Genomic DNA, 27,479 nt, shown 5'->3' on the forward strand with positions numbered 1-27,479 from the left:
GCATATTTGAAATCCTATCTCCTCAGGTGTTGAAGGAAACTAAATAGCAGACCTATCTATGAAATATATTTTTTTAAAAATCTTAAATCACCATCTAGATTTTCAAACAGAAAGGTAAAATTATTTAAATGGGGTTGAAGTTTTAAACTAGTTGAATTGGTTTTTATTTTTATTTCTTCTACTGTGTAGAAGCAGCCTACGGGCAAAGGTCAGGTCATGGTTGAAGGCCAGATTTGCTCTGGCATGAGCACTATGAGACTCAGGGGACGGGCCAGCCATAAATCCTAACCCATGCATTTAAATTGGTTTTGAAATGCAAAGTTAATTAAAATTTAAAGGTACTTTGAATTTTTTTTAACTGGAGTATATTGTCCAAATCTTACATATTTAATATTTTAAACAAACATGGTCCCTTATGATTAATGAGAAAGCTAGTTTTCTACTATGCAAAGAATTAATCAGCTAGGGGTGAGGAGAAATTTAGACTACTATCTGTTATGCACCTCTTCTTCTGGCAGCATCTTTCTCCGACCATCCTTCACAGGAAATCCACTTCCAAAGTCTTTTGAGGAAATATCAGCTCCATACTCTACAATAACATCTTCTTCAATGCTGCTCACCAGCCGCCAAAATTCCTTTTCTACTAGTTCTGTGGGAACCATCTACACAAGGAAAACAAAAATTATATATTACTAACTCGCTATAACCAGAATACACTATAACATTAATACACAGGTCAAGTTTAACACAAACCCATGATAAAATAGACAACCTTATTGTGTCCCAGAGCTAAAAACACTGGGTCCTAGCCTTTTCCACTGAGGATAGGGAAAAACAAAAGACAACTTAAGTGTCCAGAAAAACATAGTGAACTCGAACTGCCTTTTTTTGCAAGCTGCTTCCTAACTAAGAAGACTAAAGACCTAGGCCATCAAAGAGGAAAAAGGAAACACAAAAATCAAGGCTTAATTTTAAGAGCTTTGGCAAATTTTTTTTTTATAGGGATTTTCAAAAGCCCAAGATCCCACCTGGCCAATGTGGTTCACTGGTTGAGCATCAACTCAGGAACCAAGAGGTCACAGTTCAATTCCCAGTCAGGGTACAGGCCTGGGTTGCAGCCTCGATCCCCGGGGGGAGAGGGGGGGCGCTCATGCAAGGAGGCAGCATTGATGTTTCTTCTCTCTATCTCTCTCCCTTCCTCTCTCTCTAAAAATCAATTATAACATTTTTTTAAAAAGTCCAAGATTCCCTAGGAAAAGAAGCAAAGCTTATATTACAAATAACTAAACAAAAGCAGCAACTACCACATACTTCATGCTTTTCTATAAGGATTACTCACAGAGGGCTAGTAAACCATTTGAAGATCAAAGTATTTTTCTTAACACTGCCACATTAGTGAGTGAAAGAAACTGAAACAGATGCCAGGCCCCTAGTCTTTAGATGTGGTGGTCTATCATCTTTTACATGCTGTCCCTGTTTTCTACAAAATAACATAACTAGAAAGCAAACCAAAAGCTTTGGACTTCATACCTTCCCAACTGACAAAATATACTCACATGGACTGGCATATTGAAATAGTCAGACTTAAAATTATCTGCCATCTCTCCAAAGCTCTGAAGTGTATACTCTCGTACAGCTTGTTCAAATCCAAAGGCTTCTCGAGGTTTATTACATTCCTGGGAAGAAAAAAATATCTAAGATTAACTCACTGAAACAGAACTGAACAAAGTATTATGGTTCTCAGATACTACCTTCTTTGATCATTTCCCTAGGTAAAGCTAATCCAATCAACCGAAACAAAACAAGTGTTAATTACTTTCGATATGGAATTAGGAGATAATGTTCTAGATAGAACCTCACCTGCACTTTTCGCAGTCTTCCAGTAGGAAAGTGGTAATAAGACACATTTAAACTTTGGAGTTGGCATTAAGCTCTGGCACTATGACAAACAACAATAGGACTACTCATCTGCATCAAGCCTAGGAATGCCTATAATTCTCAGTATATTAGTGCATCTCGCTGTAGAGTATATAAATGTTCATGGAGGAAGGAGAGATGATGGATAAAGGTGTATCCACTGGATTGCTAGAATATCTAGCTAGAATGTTTTTTTCAACTATCAATCACCATTACAAATATCTTCACACAAATACTCAGCGTAGAATTGCTTCTGAACCATCTAACCTATTTGAGATGAATAAGTAATAATTCAAAGGCCATAAAAGACCTCTGAATGCATCTAGATATACCCAGCCAACTCCTTTCCTTCAATATGCTATCATATTTTGTTAAAATAAGTAAACAGACTAAGCATTTCATGACAATGACATCAATATAATCTTCCAATATGAATAATTTATACAATCAAATCAAAATTTAAACAAGCTAATAGTTTATTTGGTAGCATGAAAACTGAATGCATAATACCTAAGTTTTAGAGTTTCATGTCTGGTGTGTTGTTGTTTTTTAATTAAAAAAAGAAAAATAGCCAAAACCGGTTTGGCTCAGTGGATAGAGCATCAGCCTGCGGACTGAGAGGTCCCGGGTTCGATTCCGGTCAAAGGCATGTACCTGGGTTGCGGGCACATCCCCGGTGGGGGATGTGCAAGAGGCAGCTGATCGATGTTTCTCTCTCATCGATGTTTCTAACTCTATCTCTCTCCCTTCCTCTCTGTGAAAAATCAATAAAATATATTTTAAAAAAAAGAAAAATAGGTTGAAACGGCGGCCCCAGTGAGGTCAGGACGGCCCCGGTGAGGTTGAAACGGCCTCAGTGAGGTCGGGACGGCCCCGGTGAGGTTGAAACAGCCTCAGTGAGGTCAGGATGGCCCCGGGGAGGTTGAAGCAGCCCCGGGGAGGTCGAGACGGCCCCAGTGAGGTTGAATCGGCCCCGGTGAGGTCGGGATGGCCCCGGTGAGGTTGAAATGGCCCCGGTGAGGTAGGGACGGACCCAGTGAGGTTGAAACGGCCCCGGTGAGGCTGAGACGGCCCCGGTGAGGTTGGGACTGCTCCAGTGAGGTTGGGACAGATAATGGGGACCAGTATAGACTGATGAACAGGGGTAGATGCAGAGGCAGAGCAACATTGAACAGACTGTCAAACTACAGTGGGAAGCCTGGGGAGGGCTTGGGGGGGGGCGGATTAAGAGATCAACCGAAGGACTTATATTCAGGCATATAATGAGTTCGCGTGTCAGAGGTGAATTGGTTTTGAAATGCAAAGTTAATTAATTGGTTCATAGGTTCACCATCACTGGAATAGACTGTGGAATCTCAGAGTGGGTGGGTGAGTGGGTGGGAAGAGGTCAACCAAAGAACTTGTATGCATATATGTATAACCCATGGACACAGATAATAGGGTGGTGAAGGCCTGGGGCGAGGGATGAGGGCAGACTAGAAGGGGTCAATGAGGGAAAAAGGGGACCTATGTAATACTTTCAACAATAAAGATTAAAATAAAAAAACACACAAAATAAAATAAAAAAGAAAACAAAATAACCTACAGCCTTTATTTTTATTGTTTTCTAGGAATATGAAAATTCTGAGCAAAAGTTTCATTCATCTGCAGTAATAAACAGAACTGTTGAACCATAGTCAGAAAAAAAACTCTGAAAAGCAAGCTGTCACAATACAATTTTTACAGTTCCATTCAATATCTCTCTTTAAAAATTCTGGTGATTTTAAACAGTAAAGAACAAAAACAGAATGGAAGAAGCTTTTGGGGATGTGTTTACTATATGTGTGTATGCATGTGTTATTGTTCTTAGTTTAAAAAGAATCTGTAAATTGTACCTCAGCAACGCATTTAGGACACCTCCAATCTCCTTTGGGCACATCAGGTAGTGGGGGAATTAAACAAAATGTATGATAGCTGTCATCACATCCATCACACAAAAGCAATTTATCTTCATTATTTCCCCGACCACAAAACATACAAACATAGAGATCAACCTGTTAAAAAACGAAGTAAAATAAAAGTCTATTTTCCATAATAATTAACATTAAATTTTTACCAGGAACTCCTTAATTGAAACAAAATAATGTATACTAATAAAAAGTAAATACAACTTAAATCCTGAATATTTAAATAATTGTTCTTAAATAGCTTTTCATAAAATGTCCTAAATTTCCTTAGAGCTTCTATGGGAACGTTAATAAGAGCATATTAAGTTATTAGAATAAAGGAGAAAAAAGACTACATATCTAGGGTACTTGAAAGTCAATTTATAGAAATAAAATATACCATGTCATCCTTCCTATAAACAAATACCGTTAGAGAAGGAATACTGAGCCCTGTCTATAATACAGCTCAAGGACTTACAGATTCATACTCATTCTCTTACTTAGTTACTCACAAGTCTACGACTTACGGAAATAGTCTATGTATGTGGAACAAAGTAAGATCAGCATTACATAACCAAAGATGCAACCTCAGGTTCACCATTAAGTCTTCTAACCAAATTAATTAACTAAATGGAATGCTAAGATACTAGAGCAAGGTAAAAAGTGCAAAACTAAATAAAAGTTAATCCTTTCCCTCCTGACACATCTCAGAACACTTACAAAGTTAACAGAGAGAGTTCCTTTCCGTTGTCTCATTTGCATGTTAAATGCGTCTGACCGGTTGGTAACTTTTCGTCTTCGGGAGACCTCATCTTAAAATAAAAAGTTATATAATAATAGCAAAAACTAATGTTGAGAGCTTACTCTGGACCAGACACTATTTAAAATTATTTAAATTAGTTAAAATCTCACAACACCATGAGGTAAAAAACTATTATCCCCCACTGAAGATAAAGAATCTGAAGTACAAAGAAGTTACATAACTTGTCCAAAATCACACAGCCAGTCAATGGCAGATTGGGATTCCAATCCAGGCAATCATACTCCAGAGATCTTAAATACTAATTCTATACTGACTATATGAAGTATTTATCATATACTTCATAAGTACTAATTTGAGACTAGTTTTATGATCACTGCCAGGTAATACAATAGTTAAAAGAATGGAAAAGATAATCAAAATGCTTAATTCTTAAAACATTATCATGTATTGTCCTATCACACTGAACTTTTTGAGAGTGATCCTCCAGAGTTCAGTCCACAATCTGAATTATGAGTTAATTAATAATATCATAAAATGTATAGTTAATATGATTTGTGATTATAGTATTTCATTAAATTCTTACACATTAAAAATAGATCCAATGCCATCTTTGTTAAATTGAGTTTTAAAACTAACATGTACCTACAGGTAAAGATGGAACTTGATCTTTGTATTAGTAATTTTACTAATTAAAAGTTTCGCCGAAACCGGTTTGGCTCAGTGGATAGAGCGTCGGCCTGCGGACTGAAAGGTCCCAGGTTCGATTCCGGTCAAGGGCATGTATCTGGGTTGCGGGCATATCCCCAGTAGGAGATGTGCAGGAGGCAGCTGATCGATGTTTCTCTCTCATCGATGTTTCTAACTCTCTATCTCTCTCCCTTCCTCTCTGTAAAAAATCAATAAAATATATTTAAAAAAAAAAAAAAAAGTTTCAAACATGCTAAGCTGAGATTAACAGGCTTTCTTCAAAGAGTTTATTTAAATGAAGTGTAATAATATATCACGGCTTACAGAAAAATATCAAAATTATAGTTAGAATATAAGTCATAAGTTCTCCCCACTATCTTTTGATACTAAAGGCCAGAGAATCCTCTATTTCTCTTAGAATTTAAAAGTTACAAGACTTAGACCACCAGGTGAGAACCATTAATTTCACCATTCTCTCATAAACTAGCCTTTAGAAACTACAATAAATCTCTGTGCCACATATTAAAACATGGAGGAGGAAAATTTCTCTCCCAAAATATTATAAAAATTCAACCTAATATGGCTCCTCACACCTTAAATTTAAGATCTGACACAAAAAAAGATTTCTCTAGGAACCAAGTTATAAGTTTACAAGTCTTAGGAAAATCCCAAGGCAGACTGCAATTCAAATATCATTTGAATCTTGCTATAACCACACTGTTATACCTTATTTCTTTTCATGACCAAACAATAGGTTTTTACCTTCTTTATCTTTTGCTCCCATTGCCAGGCCCACAACCTTAGGCCCAGCCCCAAAAATTCGAAGTTTCTTCAGTTCTGTGTTTCTATTCACATCTCCAGATTCTGACTGAAAATAAAAAATGAGACATGTTAGTCTAGTTATTCTGTCTATTCTGATTCACACATTTATTTCTTATCCAAGAAATAAAGTTTCAAGGTCCTCTTCAAAATGAAGAAAAAAATTATTTAATTTCTTCTCTAATTCCAATCACTGCCTCATTACAACAGTTAAGCACTCATCATCAAAACACTATGCAACACCCAGACTCCTTTCCACAAAAGAAAATCTATCTTTCATAAAAGCACAGTTGTCAATTAGGTTCTGTCCAGAGACAGACAGTAGTGGTAATAACTGGTTATAATATAGATAATAACTCCATAGTAAACCCCACTTCTAACTTGCTAAGAACACCAACTCTGATTAGGAAGCAAAATGCCTATCCCAACAGATGAATATAAACGTTGTAAGCCAATTATGTCAATGCCATTTCTCTTTGTTGGTGATGACCTAGCTAGGGATGGGAATGTTATCTTGGTCTAGCCAATAAGACAGAAGGAAAATCTACTGGAAGCCTCTGGGAAAGATTTTCATCCTATATAATAAAAGCCTAATACGCAAATTGTCTCCTCCGGTGGTCACTGGACTGGGAGTTCGACCAGGAGACCAGGATTTTGACCGCTCACTATGACGTGCGCTGACCACAAGGGGGCGACGCGGAACATGGCGGGGGTCGGCAACGGAGTACTGGCAGCGTGCAGCAGTGGAGGCGCTGCCAGCCCCAATGGGCCCCAAGGAGAGCAGGACTGTGTCAGGATGGTGGAGCAGGTTAGCAGATGGCACCAGGCCAAGGCAGTTGTGAGCAGGTGCCCAATCACCCCGCAGATGGCAGCGGGAGGCGGGGCTGACGCCTGGCTCCCAGGCACTGAGGGAGCTGGGCGGGGGGCCCAGCCCTGACCAATCGTCCCTACAGACAGGATGGTAGAGCAGGTGAGGGGGGCGGCACCAGGCCAAGGCGGGGTGCCAGGCGGGCCTGCGGGGCTGCGAGGCTGGGGGTGTGAGCTGAGGCTGCAAGGCTGGGCGCACAGGCTGGGCACCAATCTCCACAGGCCACCCCAAGGGACCCCACCCATGCATGAATTCATGCACCGGGCCTCTAGTCTTCTAACATAAGAGAAATAATCTCAAAAAGTAAGCCTTTTTGCCCCAACTTCCTTTCCTACTACTAGGAAACTCAGCTGGTGAAAGCAAGGTGCTGGACTATACAGCAGCCACACTGCAATCAGGGAGAGATATATCATCCATACACTGAAGAAAGCAAAGCAGAAAGATGGAAAGAGGCTGGGCCCTTGAAGATAATGGTCAGTTGGTGTTATCAATCCTAGAACTACCTATATCTCTGAAAATTTTATATGAAAAATATGTCCTTATGTGAAAACTGTGTTTTTAACGTTTAAGCTACTGTCATTTGGTATTCTAGTACTTGAAGATGAGAGCATCCTGACAGACACCGCCGTTACACCTTGAATTTAGTCAGTAGTTCTCAACCTTCTGGCCCTTTAAATACAGTTCCTCATGTGGTAACCCAACCATAAAATTATTTTCATTGCTACTTCATAACTGTAACGTTGCTACTGTTATGAATCGTAATGTAAATATCTGATATGCAGGATGGTCTTAGGCAACCCCTGTGAAAGGGTCGTTCGGCCACCAAAGGGTTGAGAACCGCTGATTTAGATGAACCATAATCTTGAATGGACACTAAATAAATAATCAAAATTAATTTAAAATATACTTAGTCAAGGTAGGCTGGCATGGTTCAACGGTTGAGCGTTGACCTATGAACCAGGAGGTCACAGTTCAATTTCCGTTCAGGGCACATGCCCGGGTTGGGGGCTCAATCCCCAGTGTGGGGGCGGGGGGGAGTGCAGGAGGTAGCCAATTAATGATTCTCTCTCATCATTGATGTTTCTATCTCTCTCTCCCTCTCCCTTCCTCTCTAAAATCAATAAAAAATAAAGTATTTAAATATCACATGATCTCACTCATTTGTGGAATATAATGAACAACATAAACTGATGAACTAAAATAGAGCCAGAGACATAGAAGCATCAAACAGACCATCCAACCTCAGAGGGAAGGCGCGGGGGTTGAGGGGGCAGTCAACCCAAGGACTTGTATGCATGCATATAAGCAGAACCCATGGACATAGACAGTAGGGGGGTGACAACGATCAGAAAGAGATCAATGGGGGAAAAAGGAGACATACTTAATACCTGAAACAAAGAATTTTTTTAAAAAAAGATAATCACACTCTTAGAAAAAACTTTTCTATAAAATAAACTGCAGATATTAGGTAATTAATTAAATAAAATAAAAATAAATATAAACCAGGATATAATACAGACTACTCTATAAATCTATGGCTACACAACAGCTGACATATGCAGATTAGACTAATAAAGGATCATATAAGAATCAAACCAAACATGGCATTTCCAAAATTTATCTTTAAACTTTAGTAAACTGATTTGGCTATACTTATCAACTTCTACAGTTAATCCAATGTTAAATACAACACTACACATCCTTTACCCCCACTAATGCAAAGTATACATAATAATAAAAGCTAACAGTATGTGCCATATCAAAATATTTTACTCAGTTAATCCTAACAACAATCTTTATAGATAGGCAATAGAGTTCCAAAAAGGAGAAATAAAAATAAAACACTGGGGAGGTTGGGGGTTAATGGTGGGGATGAGGACACATTTGTAATACCTTAACTAATAATAAAAAAAAAGAAGAATAAAAAAAATAAAAATAAAAACACAACATTATCTAATCTTGGAATAAAACAATTGAAATAAAATTAAAAATCAGAAGGTCCTTCCACCTAGAATTTAACTTTCTATTAAAAAATGATAATTTTTTAAATGATAATGAAAAGGCTATATATCAGAATCTCTGGAACAAATTAAAGCAGTGAACCCAGGGAACTTTATAGTGTTAAACATATGAATAAAAACGAAAGAATAAAAATAAAAGAATTATGTTACCAACGGAAAATGCTAGGAAAAGAACAACAAAAACCAAAAGAACTTTGTGATATTGGATTAGAAGTGGAATTATCAGTATGAACTCAAAATATAAAGTCATAATGTTTTTAAAATTTACTTCCCAGCCCTGACCACTAAAAGAGCCTATAAACAATGGTATCCTAGTAGGAACAAACACATTTTGTGCTCAGATCTTGGTTTCTAAATACCATTTCCCACTAAAATTAACCAGGATTCTTTGGATAAATGGCTGATTCCAGGTCTAAAGCTGACAAGACCAGCCTTTTCTGTGCTTAAATAAGTGCTCAAAAACAGATGGAAACATGGTCAAGAGGACATCATGAATCAGCTTAAAGATGCTCCCATTAGCCAAATTTGAAACAAGAAATAAAAGGGTCCAATCAGTGTGGCTCAGTGATTGAGCGTCAACCTGTGAATTAGGTCACAGTTTCATTCCCGGTCAGGGCAAATGCCTGGGTTTTGTGTTTGATCCCCAGTGGGGGGTATGCAGGAGGCAGCCAATCAATGATTCTCTTTCATCACTGATGTTTCTTTCTCTCCACCCTCCCCGCCCCCCGCTCTCCCTTCCTCTCTAAAATCAATAAAAATATTTATTTAAAAAAAAGTAAAAGGTTATAAGACATGTATCAAAAAAATCATATCTACAGTGATATAAAAGAGGGACAGTCATGGCTCCAAAGGTATAAAAATTCATCAAAATGTAGATTTATTATATACACATTTTACTGTATGAAAAATATAGCTCAAGAAAAAGTATGGGTTGTTCTTTAAAGGAAAAGGCTAACTTATAAATATACAAGGAATGACAGAACTAAAAAACCACCCATTTTGCAATCACCAATATAGTAACTAATTCAAGCAAAGATCATCAATGAATGTTAAGATTACTGGATAAATCATAACTGGAAAAGAGGTTATTCACACTCTATCATGATTTACTCTTTTATTACAAAGAGAGTAAGTACTTTATAATGGAGAAATCTGGCTCAAACTTAGTGTCACCATTAATGGGACTTATTGGCATAATGGGCTTCATTCTCCTGTGTAAAGGTGTTAAGAATTTGCTAATTCTTGCCCTAGCCAGTTTGGCTCAGTGGATAGAGCATCAGGCTGGGGACTGAAGGGTCCTGAGTTCGATTTCAGTCAAGGGCACATACCGGGGTTGCAGGCTCGATCCCCAGTGGGCGGCGTACAGGAGGCAGCCAATCAATGATTCTCTCTCATCATTGATGTTTCTATCTCTCCCTCTCCCTTCCTCTCTGAAATAAATAAAAGTACTTTAAAAAAATCATTTGCTAATTCTTGATAAGACAAACAGCAATTTCAGCTTTCAAGGAACACACGAAGAACAAGCATGTCAAACTCATGGCCCACAACAAATACTTTTGCGGCCCAGCCAATATAACAGTATGTAAGAAACATTTTAATAAAAATTTTGTAACTTAATTTTTACAATATCCTGCTATACGTAATTATTAGTAACGAACTACAACAATATCATGACTGATTATTATAATCGTGTTGCATTCATTTACCTTGCGCACCTTATGCGCAGGCGCACCATTTCTTTCCACTAATACTAGCAGCGAATATTTTAGCAGCCGATTGCCACGTCATTAGTCTTGGACTGACTTGTTTGGTGTGCGCAACAGGAAATATTTCGCTTTTGGATAACAAAATAAATAAGTTTATTTGTTTTATGCTTATTAATTTGTGCAGTTATTCAGTGTCTGGTAAGTTAATGTTCAAGAAAAAAAATATTAACTTTTATTAAAGGGTTCTATTATTTTATATTAACGATTACTCATTTCAGCCCTTTGAATTCAGCATGTCTCTATCGAAACAAACCTACAGTTCTATGAAAATTGAAGCTTTAGTTTTTTTGCAGCCCACATAAACTTAAACCTTGTTTATTTGGCCCATGTTAGCCTTTGAGTTTGACATGCTTGCTCTAGAGAATCACAGATGAAAAAACAATCAGAATATAGGCCTGGCTGGTTGTTCAGTGGTTAGACCACCAGTCTGCATACCGAAGGATCTCAGTTCAATTCAATTCCTGGTGAAGGGCTCACACCTGGGTTGCAATCAATCCATGGGTCTTGCTCACACTGATGTTTCTCTCTCTCTTCCTCCCACTCCCTCCCTTCCACTTTCTCTAAAAAAATCAATGGAAAAAATATCCATAAAAAAATATCCTCAGGTGAGGATTAACAAAAACAATAACAAACAATTAGAGTATGGCAAGTGATGTGATAGAGATAAGAAAGGGGAGAAGGATAACTTTCATAACTTGTTTCTTGTTTGAGAGACTATTGGTGGCTGTGCTTATCAATGTCGCCAGGATAGAAAATATTAAAGAAAAAACAGATTTAGAAAAGATGATAATGTTTGAGATGTATTGAATTTAGCATACCTGAACTGTGGTCACAAAGAAGCACGTGTACACACGTACACACGTGCGTGCACACACACACACATACACACATGTGCACACACACCCTCAAGACATATTTAGAATTCCTCAGTGTATAGGTATTAATTGAAATCATAGGGCAGATGAGATCACATGGGAGAATAAAGCTAGGAAAGAACTAAAAATAGCATGTAAAGAGCAAAGAGAGAAGCCCTAGCCAGTGTGCTAAGTAATTAGAGCATCAGCCCCTGCACCAAAGGATCAAGGGCACATACCTATGTTGCAGGTTCACTCCCCACTCCGGGAGGCAACCAGTCGATGTGTCTCTCTCACATTGATGTTGTTTCTCTCTCTATCTCTCTCTCTCTTCTCCTTCTCCTCCTCCTCTCTCCCTCCCTCCCTCCCACCCTCTCTGAAAAGCAATGGAAAAAGTAACCTCAAGTGAGGATTAACACCCCCCCCCCAAAAAAAGGGGGCGGGGGGCAGAGAAGATATTACAAAGATAACTGAAAAGCAGTCAGTGTGAAGAGGAAAACCAAAAGAGGTGTCACAAAAGTCAAAGAAAAATAAAATTAATCAAATTTCAAGAAGAGGAATCAACTACCATATTAAATGTATACATGACCAGAGATGAAGTAGAATAAGAAATGAAAACGGGCCTCCGCATTTGACAATTACTAACTCAGTGGTAACTTGGACAGTGCAGTTTCAGCAAACTTATTTGGCTTAAAGTCAATCGATTATAACATATAAAAATTAAACAGATATTACGAAAAGTGAAACAATATACACCATTTTTTCAAGAAATTTGTCCCTGAAGAGTCAATAAGTAAGGCAATATCTAGAAAGACTGTTTTTGTTTTTAATGATAGAGACTTGAACACATATATAGCAGACGAGGTAGAAGAGAAAGATTCACTACTGATATAATGAAATCACTAAAGAAGCTATAAAGGATGGAAGCGGAATACCCTTAGAGGGAAAGGTACACTTTGCCCATCCAGACAGGCAAAGATTAAAAATAAATACCAACAGTTTTATGTATGGGGCAAGGAGTTAAGAGTTCTACCAGAAAGCCTTTTTCTTTCTTACTGAGAAAGAAAACTAGAAATGAGGCAGACTGACAATATCCTACATAATAAAAGGCTAATATGCAAATTGTCCCCTCAACTGGGAGTTCGACAGGTAGTTCAACCAGGGGGTGGGGCCGGTCCACCAACTGCCTGAGGCCCCTCCACCCAACTTGCCGCTCCCCCCAGCTTGCCCCACCCCCAGTAACCCCCCACTACCACCACGCCAATCGGGGGTGGGCTGGCCGGACCCCACCCGTGCACGAATTCATGCACCGGGCCTCTAGTAGTAATAATAAATAAGTTTAAGAAATTCTTAATTACAAACCCTGAAATGGTTCTAGTTTCTACCTGATATCAACCAATGTGACTCTATGACAATTATTACAATGGGTAAAAGCATTCTATGCAGTCCCTATTCTTACATCCAGAAATGCACTTTAAAAGTAAGCAGAACTTTTTCATGGTTTTAGAAGAAACATCAAAAGGGATTTCATCACAAGCTGGCAATTGATTAGATGGGCAGGGCCACCCGGGGCAACTTTTCAGAGTTGAGTCATCATGTCAACAAGACTATTCTTCAAGTGTTTCAGATCTTAAAATAAATCATGACCCCAAAGTGATCAGAACTTCTGATATCAATCATAGCAAGAAAAATCACTTAATTACTAAACCAGAGTTTACTAATCTATAATGGGACTATCACCTTCCAACAAATTTCCATTAAATTCATATTCCCTTCCAAGACACCTATCTTTCTACTATCAAAATACCCAAGAGCCCTGGCCAGTTTGGCTCAGAGGATAGGGCATCGGCCTGCGGACTGAAGGGTCCCGGGTTCGATTCCGGTTAGGGGCATGTGCCTTGGTTGCGGGTACATCCCCCGTTGGGAGGTGTGCGGGGGGCAGCTGATCAATGTTTCTCTCTCATCGATGTTTCTAGCTCTCTGTCCCTCTCCCTTCCTCTCTGTGAAGAATCAATAAAATATATTTTTTAAAAAAAATGCCCAAGATACTAATTGATTACATCAGGAGGTTATTTAATAAGCATAAACTCAGAACAATGGAAGGAGACATGGTATGAAAGAGAGATGTCCCCTGAGCTCTAAAAAGGCAGGATAAAGTTATCACTAGCCTACCTCTACAGTGACAAGACTCCTTACCACCTAGATAGTGCCTCTTGATACAGTATCCTGTCGTGAACTATCTTCCTTCTCTGATTCCCACTTCCAGTGTAAACCATTCCTATTCTTTCAACACATTATTTTTTAGATATGTTCAAGTCAATGATTAGATCCAATTAAGCTGTATTTTGATCTAGTCTTATGTTTAATTTAAATGGACCACATCTCAGAGTTCTAAGGGCACCTCACTGTCCCAGCTTACTGACTTGTCTTTAACAAAAACCTTAAAAAAGACAACTCTGGGGCTCTGGCCAGGTGGCTCGATTCCCAGTCGGGGCATATACCCAGATTGCGGGTTTGAGCCCCAGTTGGGGCACATACAGGAGGCAACCAATCAATGTTTCTCTCACATCGATGTTTCTCCCTTGCTATCTCTCTAAAAATCAATAAAAACATATCCTCGGATAAGAATTCTAAAAAATATACAACTTTTGGGACCACAGAGAAATGGGAATAGTAAGGAAGAGCAGACCAAAAGAAATTAGGACACTTCTCTGATGCATCCATTAGGCTTTGAAATTATTTTAGGTTACAAGAACAGTATAGAAGTTACATTGGAATGCTCAAGACACTAAGAAACTTATACTCTGGTTTTTAAAGAATGACAAGTGAAATACAAAACCACTCTTTCCTACTCCTCACATTTCTGCTAACTGTTTCATCAGCATGTCTGGAAAACTGACCCTACAATATCCAGAACCACCCTCTGATTTGCCATTCCTGTCAAAAACTATTCAAAAATTACCAAAAAGCTTTTACTCAAAAATTACCAAAAAGCTTTCTAAATCAAATCACACTGAATTTTATAATTTCTTCCCCATTCATCTCAAAAGTAATTTAAAGATAGGTCTATTTAAATTTTAATGAATAACAGTATTTGAATGACCTCCCATAACCAGATGCACAGTTATGCATTTAAAATTCCTGTTAAAAATGGCCCATGGAAATGGATACCTGAGACTTGACACGTCTTGTTCTCTTTGGCAGAATATTCATTCTTGTGCCCGGCTCTGGGGAAGTTTGGACTTCAGGGCCAAGAACCTCAGGCTCCACTTTTTCCTTAAGATCTAAATTAGGCAATTGTACACCCTAAAGAATCAGAGCACAGAAAGAGAGCAGATTCACTGATAAGAGATCAGATTTGAGACTCAAGAAAAATAGTAAAATTCCAATAAATCCCTAATACTCCATGAAACCAGTTGACAATTCTCCCACCAAATTAATCTATAGATTTAAGAAAATCTCTATCAAAAGTCTAGCAGGCTTTTGTAGAAAATGAAAAGCTGATCCTAAAATTTATCTGGAAATGCAAAGTGTTTCGAAATTATGGAAAAAAGAAGAACGAAGTTTGAGGACTTACACTACTGGGTATCAAAATTTACTATAAATTTTATTAACCAATGTCATCCTAGTAAATTCAATAAAAAAAAGAAAAGAAAATGTAAAAAGAATGTACTAAAAAGCTTTAGTACTAAGACAAAATAGTATTGGTGTTAGGGTAAATATATAGATCAAAAAACAAAACGGAGACCAGAAATAAACCCACATATTTAAAGTCAATTGATTTTCAACAAAGGTGCCAAAGGAAATCAATGAGTAAAGGGTAGTCTTTTAAACAAATAGTGCTAGTACAATTCGATATTCATACACCCTGTGCCCATCAAAAAAAAAGGAATATGCCTTTACCTTATACTGTACACAAAAAGAATTCAAAATGGATCAAAGACTTCAACAAAAGGCTAAAACTAAAAAGTCTAGAAGAAAATCTTTGTGGTCTTGGGTCAAGAAAAGATTTCTTAGTTATAACAGAAATACCATCCACAAATGGGGAAAGAAAAAAGTTGATAAATTACTCTTCAAATAGACACCATTATAAAATGAAAAGATAAACTACAGACAACAAGAAAATATTTGTAAAATCATTTTCCGATAAAGAACTTGTATCTAGAACTCAGAATAAGTATAAGATGAGAAACAACCCAATAAAAATCATCTCAACAGACACTTCATAAAGGAAGATATACAGATGCAGAACACCAATAGTCATTAGAGAAATGAAAATTAAAATCACAATGAGATACCACTACACACTGACTAAAATGGCTATAAGCAAAAAAACTGACAATACCAACTGCTGGCAAAGACATGGAGAAACTGGAAGCCTCTACATTACTGATGCAAATGTAAAATCGTTCAGCCACTTTGGAAAACTGTTTGGCAGTTTCTTAAAAAGTTAAACATAAACTTACCATATGACCCAGCAATTCCATTCCTAGGTATCCACCCAAGAGAAATGAAAATATATGTCCACACAAAGACTTGTACTTGATTTCACAGCATTATTCATAATAACCTTAAACTGGAAAGAACCCAACTGTCCATCAACTAGTACATGGATAAACAAATGGGGTATAGCCATATATCATTCAACCATAGAAAGGAATGAAGTACTAATACATGCTAAAGCATGGATGAACCTTAAAAACATTAGTCTAAGTCAGTGGTTCTCAACCTTCCTAATGCCGCGATCCTTTAATACAGTTCCTCATGTTGTGGTGACCCCCAATTTCATTGTTACAAATCGAACATAATTAAAGCATAGTGATTAATCACAAAAACAATATGTAATTATATATGTGTTTTCCGATGGTCTTAGGCGACTGCTGTGAAAGGGTCGTTCGACCCGCAAAGGGGTTGCAACCCACAGGTTGAGAACCGCTGGTCTAAGTGAAAGAAGCCAGACACAAAATCATATTGTATGATGCCATCTATGTGAAATTTCTAGAAAAGGCAAAACTATAAGTCAAAAAATAGGTCAGGAATTGTCTAGGTTTGGAGGGAGAAGTAGAAACCAACTATAAATGAACACAAAGAAACTTTTTAGGCTGATGGAAGTGTTCTAAAACTAGATTGTGCTGTATAATTCATTAAAGCTTACTATCAGAGTACCTACAATGAGTGAATTCTATGGTATGTAAATTATACCTCAATAAAGCTGTTAAAAAAATACATAAAACAAAGAGGAATTTGTCCTAGCCAGTTTGGCTCAGTGGATAGAGCATCTGCCTGAGGAATATGGGTCCTGGATTCGATTCCTGGTCAGGGCACATGCCTGGGTTGCGGGCTCGATCCCCAGTAAGGGGCGTACAGGAGGTAGTCATGAGTCTCCCTCATCATTGATATTTCAATATCTCTCTCTCTCTCCCTCTCCCTTCCTCTCTGAAATCAATAAAAATATATATATTTTTTAAAAAAGGAATTTTTCAAAAAGCATACAGGACTTTATTTTAAATAAGAAAAACAGCCTTCATTCCCATTAGCTTTTCTTTTGTAAACCACCAAAAATAGCTGATTTTTAAACTACACCGTGCTCCCCAAAATTCTGGTACATGGAGAAATCTTTTTCAACTTTCTATGCACAGTCAACTGCTACGTTATGGTAAACACAGTCTAAAGTTTATACATAGCAGACTGGATTTATCCACTCCAAAAAAAAAAAAAATGATGCATCTCACCATAAGGCTGACACCAGACTGGAAAAGCTCATATGGGTAGAGAATTCTTTCATAGTGTGACTTTAAAAGAGACCCAGTTCCTTTTCCTGGGAGATATCCCAAGCGGCTACCCACTTTAGACCATTTCTTTTCTTTGGTGACCATTTCAAAACCTCCTTTGCTGGCAACAATCTGAAAAGAAAATAAAAATTATTTAGGAAAAGATAGATTCATGTACTCTGACTCTACATCATACTTGCTAAATACAAAAATTATTCTGGGCCTAGAGTTCAAATTTCCTTTCAATAAATATCTGGCAAAACTAAAACTTGTCAACATTTTAAAGTATGGAATGAGATGATGATTTTTGGAAGTTTTAAACTTTATTATTTGTTATTGTACCTACCTTAAATGAACCAGGCATTCAAAAACATTTAATGAATTTACACTTTGTACATTATATACCTTGAGAAAACTAAGCACATATATGTACTCCATATCCTCAAGGACCTCAAAATATAAAATAATACAGACCAAAAGTAGACATGAGAATAAATATTATATAAAATATTATATATAGTACAAAAGAAACATAATTCCTGAAATTAGAAAATGTACCAAAAAATTTTAAATTTTAATAAAAAAGTCAAGCAAACAATGGATTCAGAGGCTATTTTGAAAAAGAGACTATAATTTTTCAAAAGGAGAAAGGTTTTACATGGAAGATTATAAAGGAATAACATGGAAAGATCGGATTATAATATTAGATTTACTGAAATGTAGCATAGAATGTAATAATGTAGGAAGTAATGAGATAAATTGGCCGATTTGGCTGAATGCTCACATCAAACCTGGCATTGTATATAATATCATGTATCAAGGCCCCCTATCTTCCAGAAGCTTATATTGTACATCTTTCACACTCTATAAAACAGCGGTGGGGAATGTCCAGCCACCAGGCCATACAAGGTCTGAGAAATCATTTGGTCTGGCCCTGCCAAGGCATTAGGGGTGAGCTAACTAAATGTTTGACCAAATATAGCAGGCTAATTTTTAAGTTGATAATTTTGTATAGCCTGCAAATGATGTTATAAATATCCAAATGGCCCTTGGCAGAAAAAGGTTTCCCACCCCTGCATATAGGCAGTTTCCAGTTTCACTGACAACGTAATAAAATGGACTGTGACATAGTTATTTGAACTCAAAGTAATTTTCCTTTTTGAATATACACTACTATATTTTACTGTATCAAGAGTTAGGAGGAAAATTAAACAAAGAATTACCACATGATCCAGGAATTCCGTCTCTAGGTATATACCCAAAAGAATTGAAAGCTAGGATTCAGACAGATACTTGCATACGAATGTTCACAGCAGCATTATTCACAATAGCCAAAAGGTGGAAACAACCATCAAAAGATTAATGGATTAAAAAATGTGATATACACATACAATGAACTTACTAATGGGTGCGTGAATGGGTGAAACATCAGATCGATGTTTCTCCCCCACCTCCTCTCTCTAAAATCAATTTTTTTTTAAGGTGCTTAAAAAAATGGAGAGGGGTGCATATGTTATAAATAAGCGAAGAAAATGTTTTCAACTCTTGTGATCTAGGATACAATTGAAGACAAAGATAAACCTATAGCCAAAGCAAAATTTTCTACTCGTGAAATATCTGAACGCTTGGTAGAAACACACAGAGTTGAACACATTTCTAATTCTTCAGATTCTTTTATCATACCCTCAAAGAAACTTTTCTTTTAAGAGCTAACCAGAAAAATTATAAAGAGAAAAAATTTATTTTCAGATTTTATAATGTAGAAGACAATGAGGGTGGTTTAGATAAAGGGTTGTCTGGAAGCAAATGGATGAATATTAAAATGCCTTTCTTTCAAATCTTTCCAGTGCTTCTGTCAGCTACTATTCTAGGTGCTTGAGATATGTCTATGAGTAAAACAAAAATATTTGCCTTTACAGAACTTATATTCCAGTGGATGAAGACACACAATAAACATAATATATAAATTTTGAAGTGATAAATCCTGTAGAAGAAATTTTAAAAAGCATTTAAAAGGTCTCGCAAGGAGCATAATGAGGGTAAATTGAAGTATTAATTAGTCACAAAAAGCCTCATGACAAAGTTGAAATCTGAGCAAAGATGTGAAGGAAATAAAGCAGTTACCCTAGCAATATACAGAGGGAGTAGCCAGACCAAGGGCCCTAAGTTAAGAAGCATGCCGAGTGTTTGAGGAACAATAAGGAAGCCAGTTTGGCTGAAGCAAGTGGAGAGGACTAGTAAAGGAAGTGGGAGAAGAAATAGAAGCCCTCTCAATAATCTTTACTATCCAATACAACGATCACCATTGCATAATAATCTGCTTTGCATTCAAAGCACTTCAAGCTAAATTTCCATTAGTAATGATGCACAGATCCAGTCATGCTTTCCCAACCAGTCTGATTACTGGCACATAGCTAGCTGTGAAAACGACAGTCAGCAGAATCAGGGTCTGGCCAAGGAATAAGACAAAGCTATCTCACACAGAAATAAAAGCCATGAGTTTGGCTTCATGCATATAATACTCTAACAACCTAACCAGCCCTAATACTATACTAGGTGTACCAGTTAATAATGCGTATTTTTTTAATAGATGGAGTTACACATATGTTGATATATATGCTATTTTTAAAATATATTTTATTGATTTGTTTACAGAGAGGAAGGGAGAGGGATAGAGTTAGAAACATCGATGAGAAAGAAACATCGATCAGCTGCCTCCTTCATACCTCTTACTGGGGATGTGCCCACAACCAAGGTACATGCCCTTGACCAGAATCAAACCTGGGACCTTTCAGTTCGCAGACTGATGCTCTATCCACTGAGCCAAACCAATTAGGGCTATATATATATGCGATTTGATATGTACGCTATTTTGTTGTATTGACAGCAAGCTTCAAAACTTCGTATGTCAAATTTGCTGAAGGTGTTAACATCATAGATATTTTTACACTTAAAAATGTTGAATTTTGTGCCAAAAAAAGAGCATTTGTGGGAAGTTTTAATTCATTACTTTATTTTGAAGAAAAAGTTATCGTATACTTCGGGAAGCTTATGGTGAACGTGCTCCATCTCAAGATACTTGTGAACACTGGTTTAAACGCTTTAAAAGTGGTGATTTCAATGTGAAAGGCAAAGAACATCCAGGTCAATCGAAAAAGTTTGAAGACCAACAATTACAAGCATTACTGGATGAAGATGCGTGTTGAACTCAAAAACAACTTGCAGAAAGATTAAGCGGTGCTCAGCAAACCATTTCCAATCGTTTACAAGCAATAGGAAAGATTTTAAAGGAAGGAAAATGGGTGCCACATCAACTGAACGAAAGACAAATGGAAAACCAAAAAGTCATCAGTAAAATGTTGCTTCAACGGCACAAGAGGAAGTCTTTTTTGCATCGAATTGTGACTGGCGATGAAAAGTGGATTTATTTTGAGAATCCCAAATGCACAAAATCATGGGTTAATCCAGGTCAACCATCAACATTGACTGCAAGGCCAAGTCGCTTCAGAAAAAAGACAATGCTCTGCATTTGGTGGGATCAGGAAAGGTGTGGTGTATTATGGGCTTCTAAAACCAGGTGAAACCGTTAATACGCTACCAACAAGTAATCAGTTTGAACCACGCTTTGATCGTGAAATGACTAGAATGTGTCAGAAGACACGGCAAAGTAATTTTGCTTCATGATGATCCACCATCACACACTTCAAAACCAGTTAAAAACGCGTTAAAAGATCTTGCCTGTGAAGTATTAACCCACCCGCCGTATTCACCAGACCTTGCTCCTTCAGATTACCACTTGTTCCGATAGATGGCACACGCACTTTCTGAGCAGCACTTCAAAACATAGGAAGAAGTGGAAAATTGGATCTCTGAATGGTTTGCCTCAAAACAGGAAAAGTTCTATTGGGATGGTATCCACAAATTAAATTACCTGAAAGACGGGGGAAATTTATACCTAGCAATGGACATTACTTTGAATAAAGCACTTTTGACATTTCTCTTGAAATTATCGTGTTTTCTTTGATCACAAAATCCACCATTATTAACCAGTACACCTAGTAAAAACACATAGTAAAAACACAAAGCCTTATACTTCTTTTTATTCAGCTGACAGACTCAAGGATTACCATGTGTAACTTCAAAATGTAAACCATTTATTTCAAACATTTGCAATGCCATATATCACAATGGTCACAAGAAAATATCACTTAAGAACCATGCTCTATAAAAACATAGATGGCATATACTTAAATTAAACACAACAAAGAGAAGGCTTTAATCAAAACTTGACTGAAGAGTACTGTCAATCAACGCCAAAACTTCAGTCCAATGACAAACTAAGTCTGGCTAACAAGAGACAATTATAACAGAAATAATAGTAGTATTACACTTAAAAGCTCCCTATCAAAACTCCACTGAAAAGACAGCAAACGAACACAAAGGCATAATCCTAAGAGGACAGACAGGCCAAAAAAAAGCAGGTTGTACATGTTATAACCCAGCAAGCAAAAAAAAAAAACCAAGCATCTGCAAAAGAAAGCCAAGGAGAAGCTTTTGCCACATAGAACTTGAAAAGGCTTATGAAATGGGAGCATCAGTACCTTTAAAATTAGAGATGGCAATGAACAAAGAACAGGATTGGCTGAAAACCAGTATTAAAAAAAGCACTTAGGCCACCAAAACTAAGCACAGCCAGGCAGCTATCCCTCTCCAACCAGCAGAAGACTAGAGATTTACTCTCAGGAGAATTCAAAAATAAGGGACTCTACCCTAAGAAAGAAATAAGGAAACTATAGGATCAATCTAATAGTCTAATCAGTCTAACATTTTAACATGAAGCTACTAGTCCAACATCCAACTAATAAAAAAGTTCAAATGGAAGAAATTGTCCAAGCCCAGGCAGTGTGGTTCCGTGGTTGAGCATTGACCTATGAAGCAGGAGGTCATGGTTCAATTCCCGGTCAGGACACATGCAGGAGGCAACTGGTCAATGATTCATGTTTCCATCTCTCTCTCTCCCTCTTCCTTCCTCTCTGAAATCAATAAAAATATATATTTTTAAAACTAATACAAGAGAATAACAAATCAAAGACATGAGTTCAGATTACAGAGTTTATCAAGTGCAATAAAAATATTGAATAAAAATAAACTCATAGCAATGAGTATCACTGTGAAATCTCAAACCACCGGGAATAAAGATTAGGTCCTAATGTCTTCAAGACAAAGAAAATCATATAGAAAGGAACAAGAATTAATATAGTCCCTTCCCAACAGCAACACTAGAAGCCAGAGAAGATTATGGAGTAATATTTTCAAAATACTGAAGTAAAATGATTTACAATTTAGACTTCTAAACCCCACCAAACCACCAATAAAGTTTTAGAACATTTTTAGATAAGCCAAAAATTTACCTTCTTGCTCACTAAACTAGAAAAGAAATGTTTCACCAAAATAGGAGTAAACCAAGTAAAACAGACTTGAAACATGGAGAGGCAAAGGGAATCTCCAGAATAATAGTGAAATGAAGTTCCAGGCTGACAGCTGACCTTAAGAAACAACCAGTCTGCACTGGAGCAGGAAAGAAAACTCCAGAGAAATGGCTCCAAGAAAATGAAACTGACAGATTACCTGATGGGTAAAAGCATACTTAGAGATTTACACTTCTGAAAAATCTGAAAATATGTTTTTGATAGTTACAAACAAAATGTACAAAATGGAAAAAGGGAGATTAACGCCAAAGAAAATAAAAATTGGTATAAGGAAACAATCATAGCACGTCATAAGGCTGGAATACAAGTAATATTTGTATTTATAGTCACAGTAATAATTTTTGATTAATAAAAAATTGATCTACGGCCCCTGCAAGGCTGCGACGGCCCCTGGGAAGCTGGCAGAACCGCGAGAGCCACCCAGACAGCTTCGTCAACAGCTCGCGAACCAGCCCGCAGCCCCACGCACAACTATCACCCGAAGGGCGAGAGGGACGAGAGCAGCTGTAGTGTTGCTGTCTCCTCACTTTTGGTAGTGAAATCCTCATTTTAAACATAAGAGGATACATTATTTTAAAAAGCCGTTACGTGGCTCCGTACCCTTTCTGAGTAGAGTGTGAACAAGTCATGAGAGACCTTTCCAAACACAGGGACACGTTGCGGATGGAAATAGCTACATTTTCCATGTGTATGACCTTTGACCTGGCAACAAAAAGCGTACACCTATGGATGAGGACAGTGGGGGGATAAGGGCAGAGGGTGGGGTGGGAACTGGGTGGAGGGGAGCTATGGGGGAAAAAAGGGGAACTGTAATAATCTGAATAAAGATTTATTTAAAAAAAAAAAAGAAAAAAAATTGATCTAACTACACTAGAAGGGAACAGAGTACCTGGAATTTGTGAGGATTTAGATTTCTTACACCCATTCCCCACTTCTAATAGTAGAAAATCAGTATATAATATTTAAAACTAAAAAATGAATAAGTAGCATAATGAACATTTTATTTTGAAATAAAAAGATTAAAACAGTTAACAGTTAAAAGAATTGAAAGTGATTAGCTCTGAGGATTGGAAATGGGAATGAAAATGGAGAAGGCAGAATGCTAGTTTGCAAAATAAATTTTAAAAAAACATTTAAGGGCTAGAATAAATGTTCCTTGATGCACTGATTATGAACAGAAATTGTTAATGTAAAACTCCAATAAAATACAGACATTCCAAATAACACTTTTTATTATCCTATATAATAAAGCGGTGATACGCAAATTAACCCTCACACCCTCACAAGATGGCTGCCTACAACCAGGCCGGCAGGGGGGTTAGTGAGGGATGACCAAACGACTGAACAAGCAGGCTGTGTGGGGCAACCAGGCCAGCAGAGGGGTTAGTGAGGGATGACCAAACAACTGAACAGCAGGCTGCGTGGGGCAACCAGGTGGCGGGGGAGCTGGGGGGGGGGGGGGGGGGCTGTGAGGGGAGACCAGGCCAGCAGGGGGGCAGTTGGGGGCGACCAGGCCAGCAGGGGTGGGGGGGGGCAGTTGGGGGCGACCAGGCCAGCAGGGGTGGGGGGGGGCAGTTAGGGGCAACCAGGCAGGCAGGCAGGTGAGCGGTTAGGAGCCAGCAGTCCAGGGTTGTGAGAGGGATGTCTGACTGCCCCCAGGATCCGGCCTAAACCAGCAGTCGGACATCCCCCGAGGGGTCCTGGATTAGAGAGGGTGCATGCCTGGCTGAGGAGAACTCCCCGCTCTGCACAAATTTTGTGCACCAGGCCTCTAGTCAAAAATAAGGGAGAAAGACAAAGTGATTTAACCAAAACAGGGAACCATCACACTGACAATTTAATGATTCAGAAGACTGAAAATTTGCTTCCCCTTAAAAAGTTGTCAAAATCAAAGTGTTTCAAAATCATGTGTACAACACAAGCTCAAAAGGTATTCATCAACTGTCAGCCAAAAAATAAAATATTTTTTAAAGGGCATACCTAACATCCTAAAAATATCAGAACTCCAGGCCTGGCCAGTGTGGCTCAGATGATTGCAGCATTGTGCTGTACATGGGAAGGTTGTGGGTTCGATTCCCAGTCAGAGCACATACCTAGGATGTGGGTTTGATCTCCCAGTTGGGGTACATATGAGAAGGGAATAGATCAATGTTTCTCTCTCACATCAATGTTTCTCCCTCTCTCTTTCCCTCCATCCCTCTTTCTAAAATCAGTAAGCATGTCCTCAGATGAGGATTTAAAAAAGGAAAAAATATATATATCAGAACTCTCAATGTTTTTTGTAGTTTTCAGCCTGAGCCTCTTGCTACAAAGTAAAATGTGATGCTAATGAAATAACCACCCAATAATAGAGATCAGAATAGTGGTTACTTTGGGGGAGAGTTCTGACTGGGAAGGAGATAAAGGAGCCCACTAGAATGCTCTACATGTTCTATGTCTTGATGTGCGTGGTGGTTCCATGAGTGTAGATAAAGATTGAACCCACTGACATTTAAGATTTGTGCACTGTGCTCCAAGTTACACCTAAATGTAAAGAAAAAATATTCATGTGAGAGGCAGCAATCTATGACATTTAGGGAACAAAAGTATTATAAACAAAATATCTATAAATCAAAACCTGTCTGCCTTTTATCTTTATGTCAGTTTTATAAGCATTCTCAAAGATTAGGGGAAAGAGATGTCCCTGGGGATGTAAAGACAAGACTCCAATAAATCCTAGGACAATCAAACTTAACCTTTAATCAACATATTTTCAATACATTCTGTAAGTACTTAAACAAGACATACTTTATTAGCTATATTCTCCCTTTGAACAAAAAGGAATTGGATTTTTTCAAAACACAGTTAAACAATCCAGATGATAAATGTTACATAGAATTGTGAACAACTAGGTATTCAGATTAGTTTAGCTCCAAAGCCCCTTCCTAATTTTGAAATCCTGTAACTGTATAAAACCAAGAATGCAACCTAATTTACCATCTAACTTAAACTTAATATTTACCTTTTAACTGTTAAAAAAGAAAGTTCTTAAAACAAATTATTTTTATTTGAATGGTTCCCTACAAGATACAAACCCATCCCTCAAATTCACTATATTTACCCACTGGTATCATAGGTTTTCATACACCTGCACTAGATAATTCTCAGCACAGTGCTTAGTTGTTGACATCATTACATGACTGATAAAACAAACCTAGAACTACATTTTAGCGTAAGATTATACTTCCCAGAATTTTTGGCATAAAACAAAATTTTTAGAGAATTTTGACCTGATATTAATTTTCAAATGTATCATAAAGAATAAGTTAGCCCTAGCAGGTTTGGCTCAGTGGACAGAGCCTCAGCCTGCAGACTGAAGGATCCTGGGTTTGATTCCAGTCAAGTGCACATGCCTGGGTTGCAGGCTCGATCCCCAGTAGGGGGCATGTAGGAGGCAGCTGATAAATGATTCTCTCTCATCACTGATGTTTCTATCTCTCTCTCCCCCTCTCCCTTCCTTTCTAAAATCAATAAAAACATATTTTGAAAATAATAATAATTTAAATATCATTATTTTCACTTTTTTCTTGAAAGTGAAATCTTTCAAAATTAACTCCGTAACTTAAATGAGAAAAAAAATTTTATTTCAAAGTAGTACATCAATCATCTATATATATAAAGGGCTAAGCAACCGTCCAACTGGTAACTATGACGTGCAAAGACTGCTAAAGGGCAGATGCTCCGATCAGTAGCTATGATGTGTACTGACCTGACCACCAGGGGGCAGACACTCAACACAAGAGCTGCGAGCTGCAGTGACCAGGCAGTGGAGGTTCTCGGGTGATGCACCCCGGAACCAGAGGGGAGGAAGCCAGATTCCAGGGTGCGTCACCCAAGAACTGCCCTCTTGCAATCCAGGACCCCTCAGGGGATGTCAAAGAGCCAGTTTTGGCCCGATCCCTGCAGGCCAGGCTGAGAGACCCCTCCTGCTGGAGGGACCCTGCTCACTCCGAAGATGCCCTTTGAGCCACAGTGCTACCCCAGGTGCAGCCGGCCAGGGAGGAACCGCGGGAGGTTGGCTCCAGGGCATCCAGCCCATCTCGTCTAGTCCTGCCCCACCGGTCACCTTCTTATTAATTTCCTTCCAATGTGCACGAATTTGTGCAGTGGGGCACTAGAAGGATATAAAAGGCCACAGAAATAAGTTGAACCCTAGTCAGTGTGGCTCAATTGGTTGGAGCATTGTCCTGTACACCAAAAGACTGAGGACACAATTTCCCAGTAAGAGCAAATACCTACGTGGCGGGTTTGATCTGGGCGTACACAGGAAAGCAACCGAACAATCACTGTTTCTCTCTCAAATGAATATCAATGTCTCTATCTCTCTCTCCTTTCCCTCTCTCTAGAATCAATAAGCATATCCTCAGGGAAAGATTTTTTTAAATTGTTTAAAAAATAAGTTGATTTGCAAAATTCCTCAGATAATCAAGCTGTCTTCACTCACAAATTAGAACAATCATAAATTTTTATTATTATATTAGAAAATATGTCTTCAAGATAATTACTATATTGCCGAAACCGGTTTGGCTCAGTGGATAGAGCATCGGCCTGCGGACTGGA

The 27,479-nt window shown here is 38.0% G+C and overlaps 1 protein-coding gene across 2 annotated transcripts in view; it reads right to left on the reverse strand.

The window, feature by feature from the left end:
- Window positions 1-27,479, reverse strand: part of KDM5A (lysine demethylase 5A) — a 98,162-nt gene that overhangs the window by 64,941 nt on the left and 5,742 nt on the right. For both annotated transcript variants that reach the window (XM_059683911.1, XM_059683910.1), the window contains exons 4-10: window positions 17,353-17,523; window positions 14,792-14,926; window positions 6,055-6,160; window positions 4,563-4,654; window positions 3,792-3,950; window positions 1,557-1,676; window positions 504-662 (exon numbers count right to left, since the gene is read on the reverse strand). In XM_059683911.1, coding sequence (XP_059539894.1) covers window positions 504-662; window positions 1,557-1,676; window positions 3,792-3,950; window positions 4,563-4,654; window positions 6,055-6,160; window positions 14,792-14,926; window positions 17,353-17,523 — 942 coding nt within the window. The remainder of the gene's footprint in view (window positions 1-503; window positions 663-1,556; window positions 1,677-3,791; window positions 3,951-4,562; window positions 4,655-6,054; window positions 6,161-14,791; window positions 14,927-17,352; window positions 17,524-27,479) is intronic.

This window comes from Myotis daubentonii, chromosome 2 (genome assembly GCF_963259705.1).
Source record: "Myotis daubentonii chromosome 2, mMyoDau2.1, whole genome shotgun sequence".
Taxonomy (NCBI): domain Eukaryota; kingdom Metazoa; phylum Chordata; class Mammalia; order Chiroptera; family Vespertilionidae; genus Myotis; species Myotis daubentonii.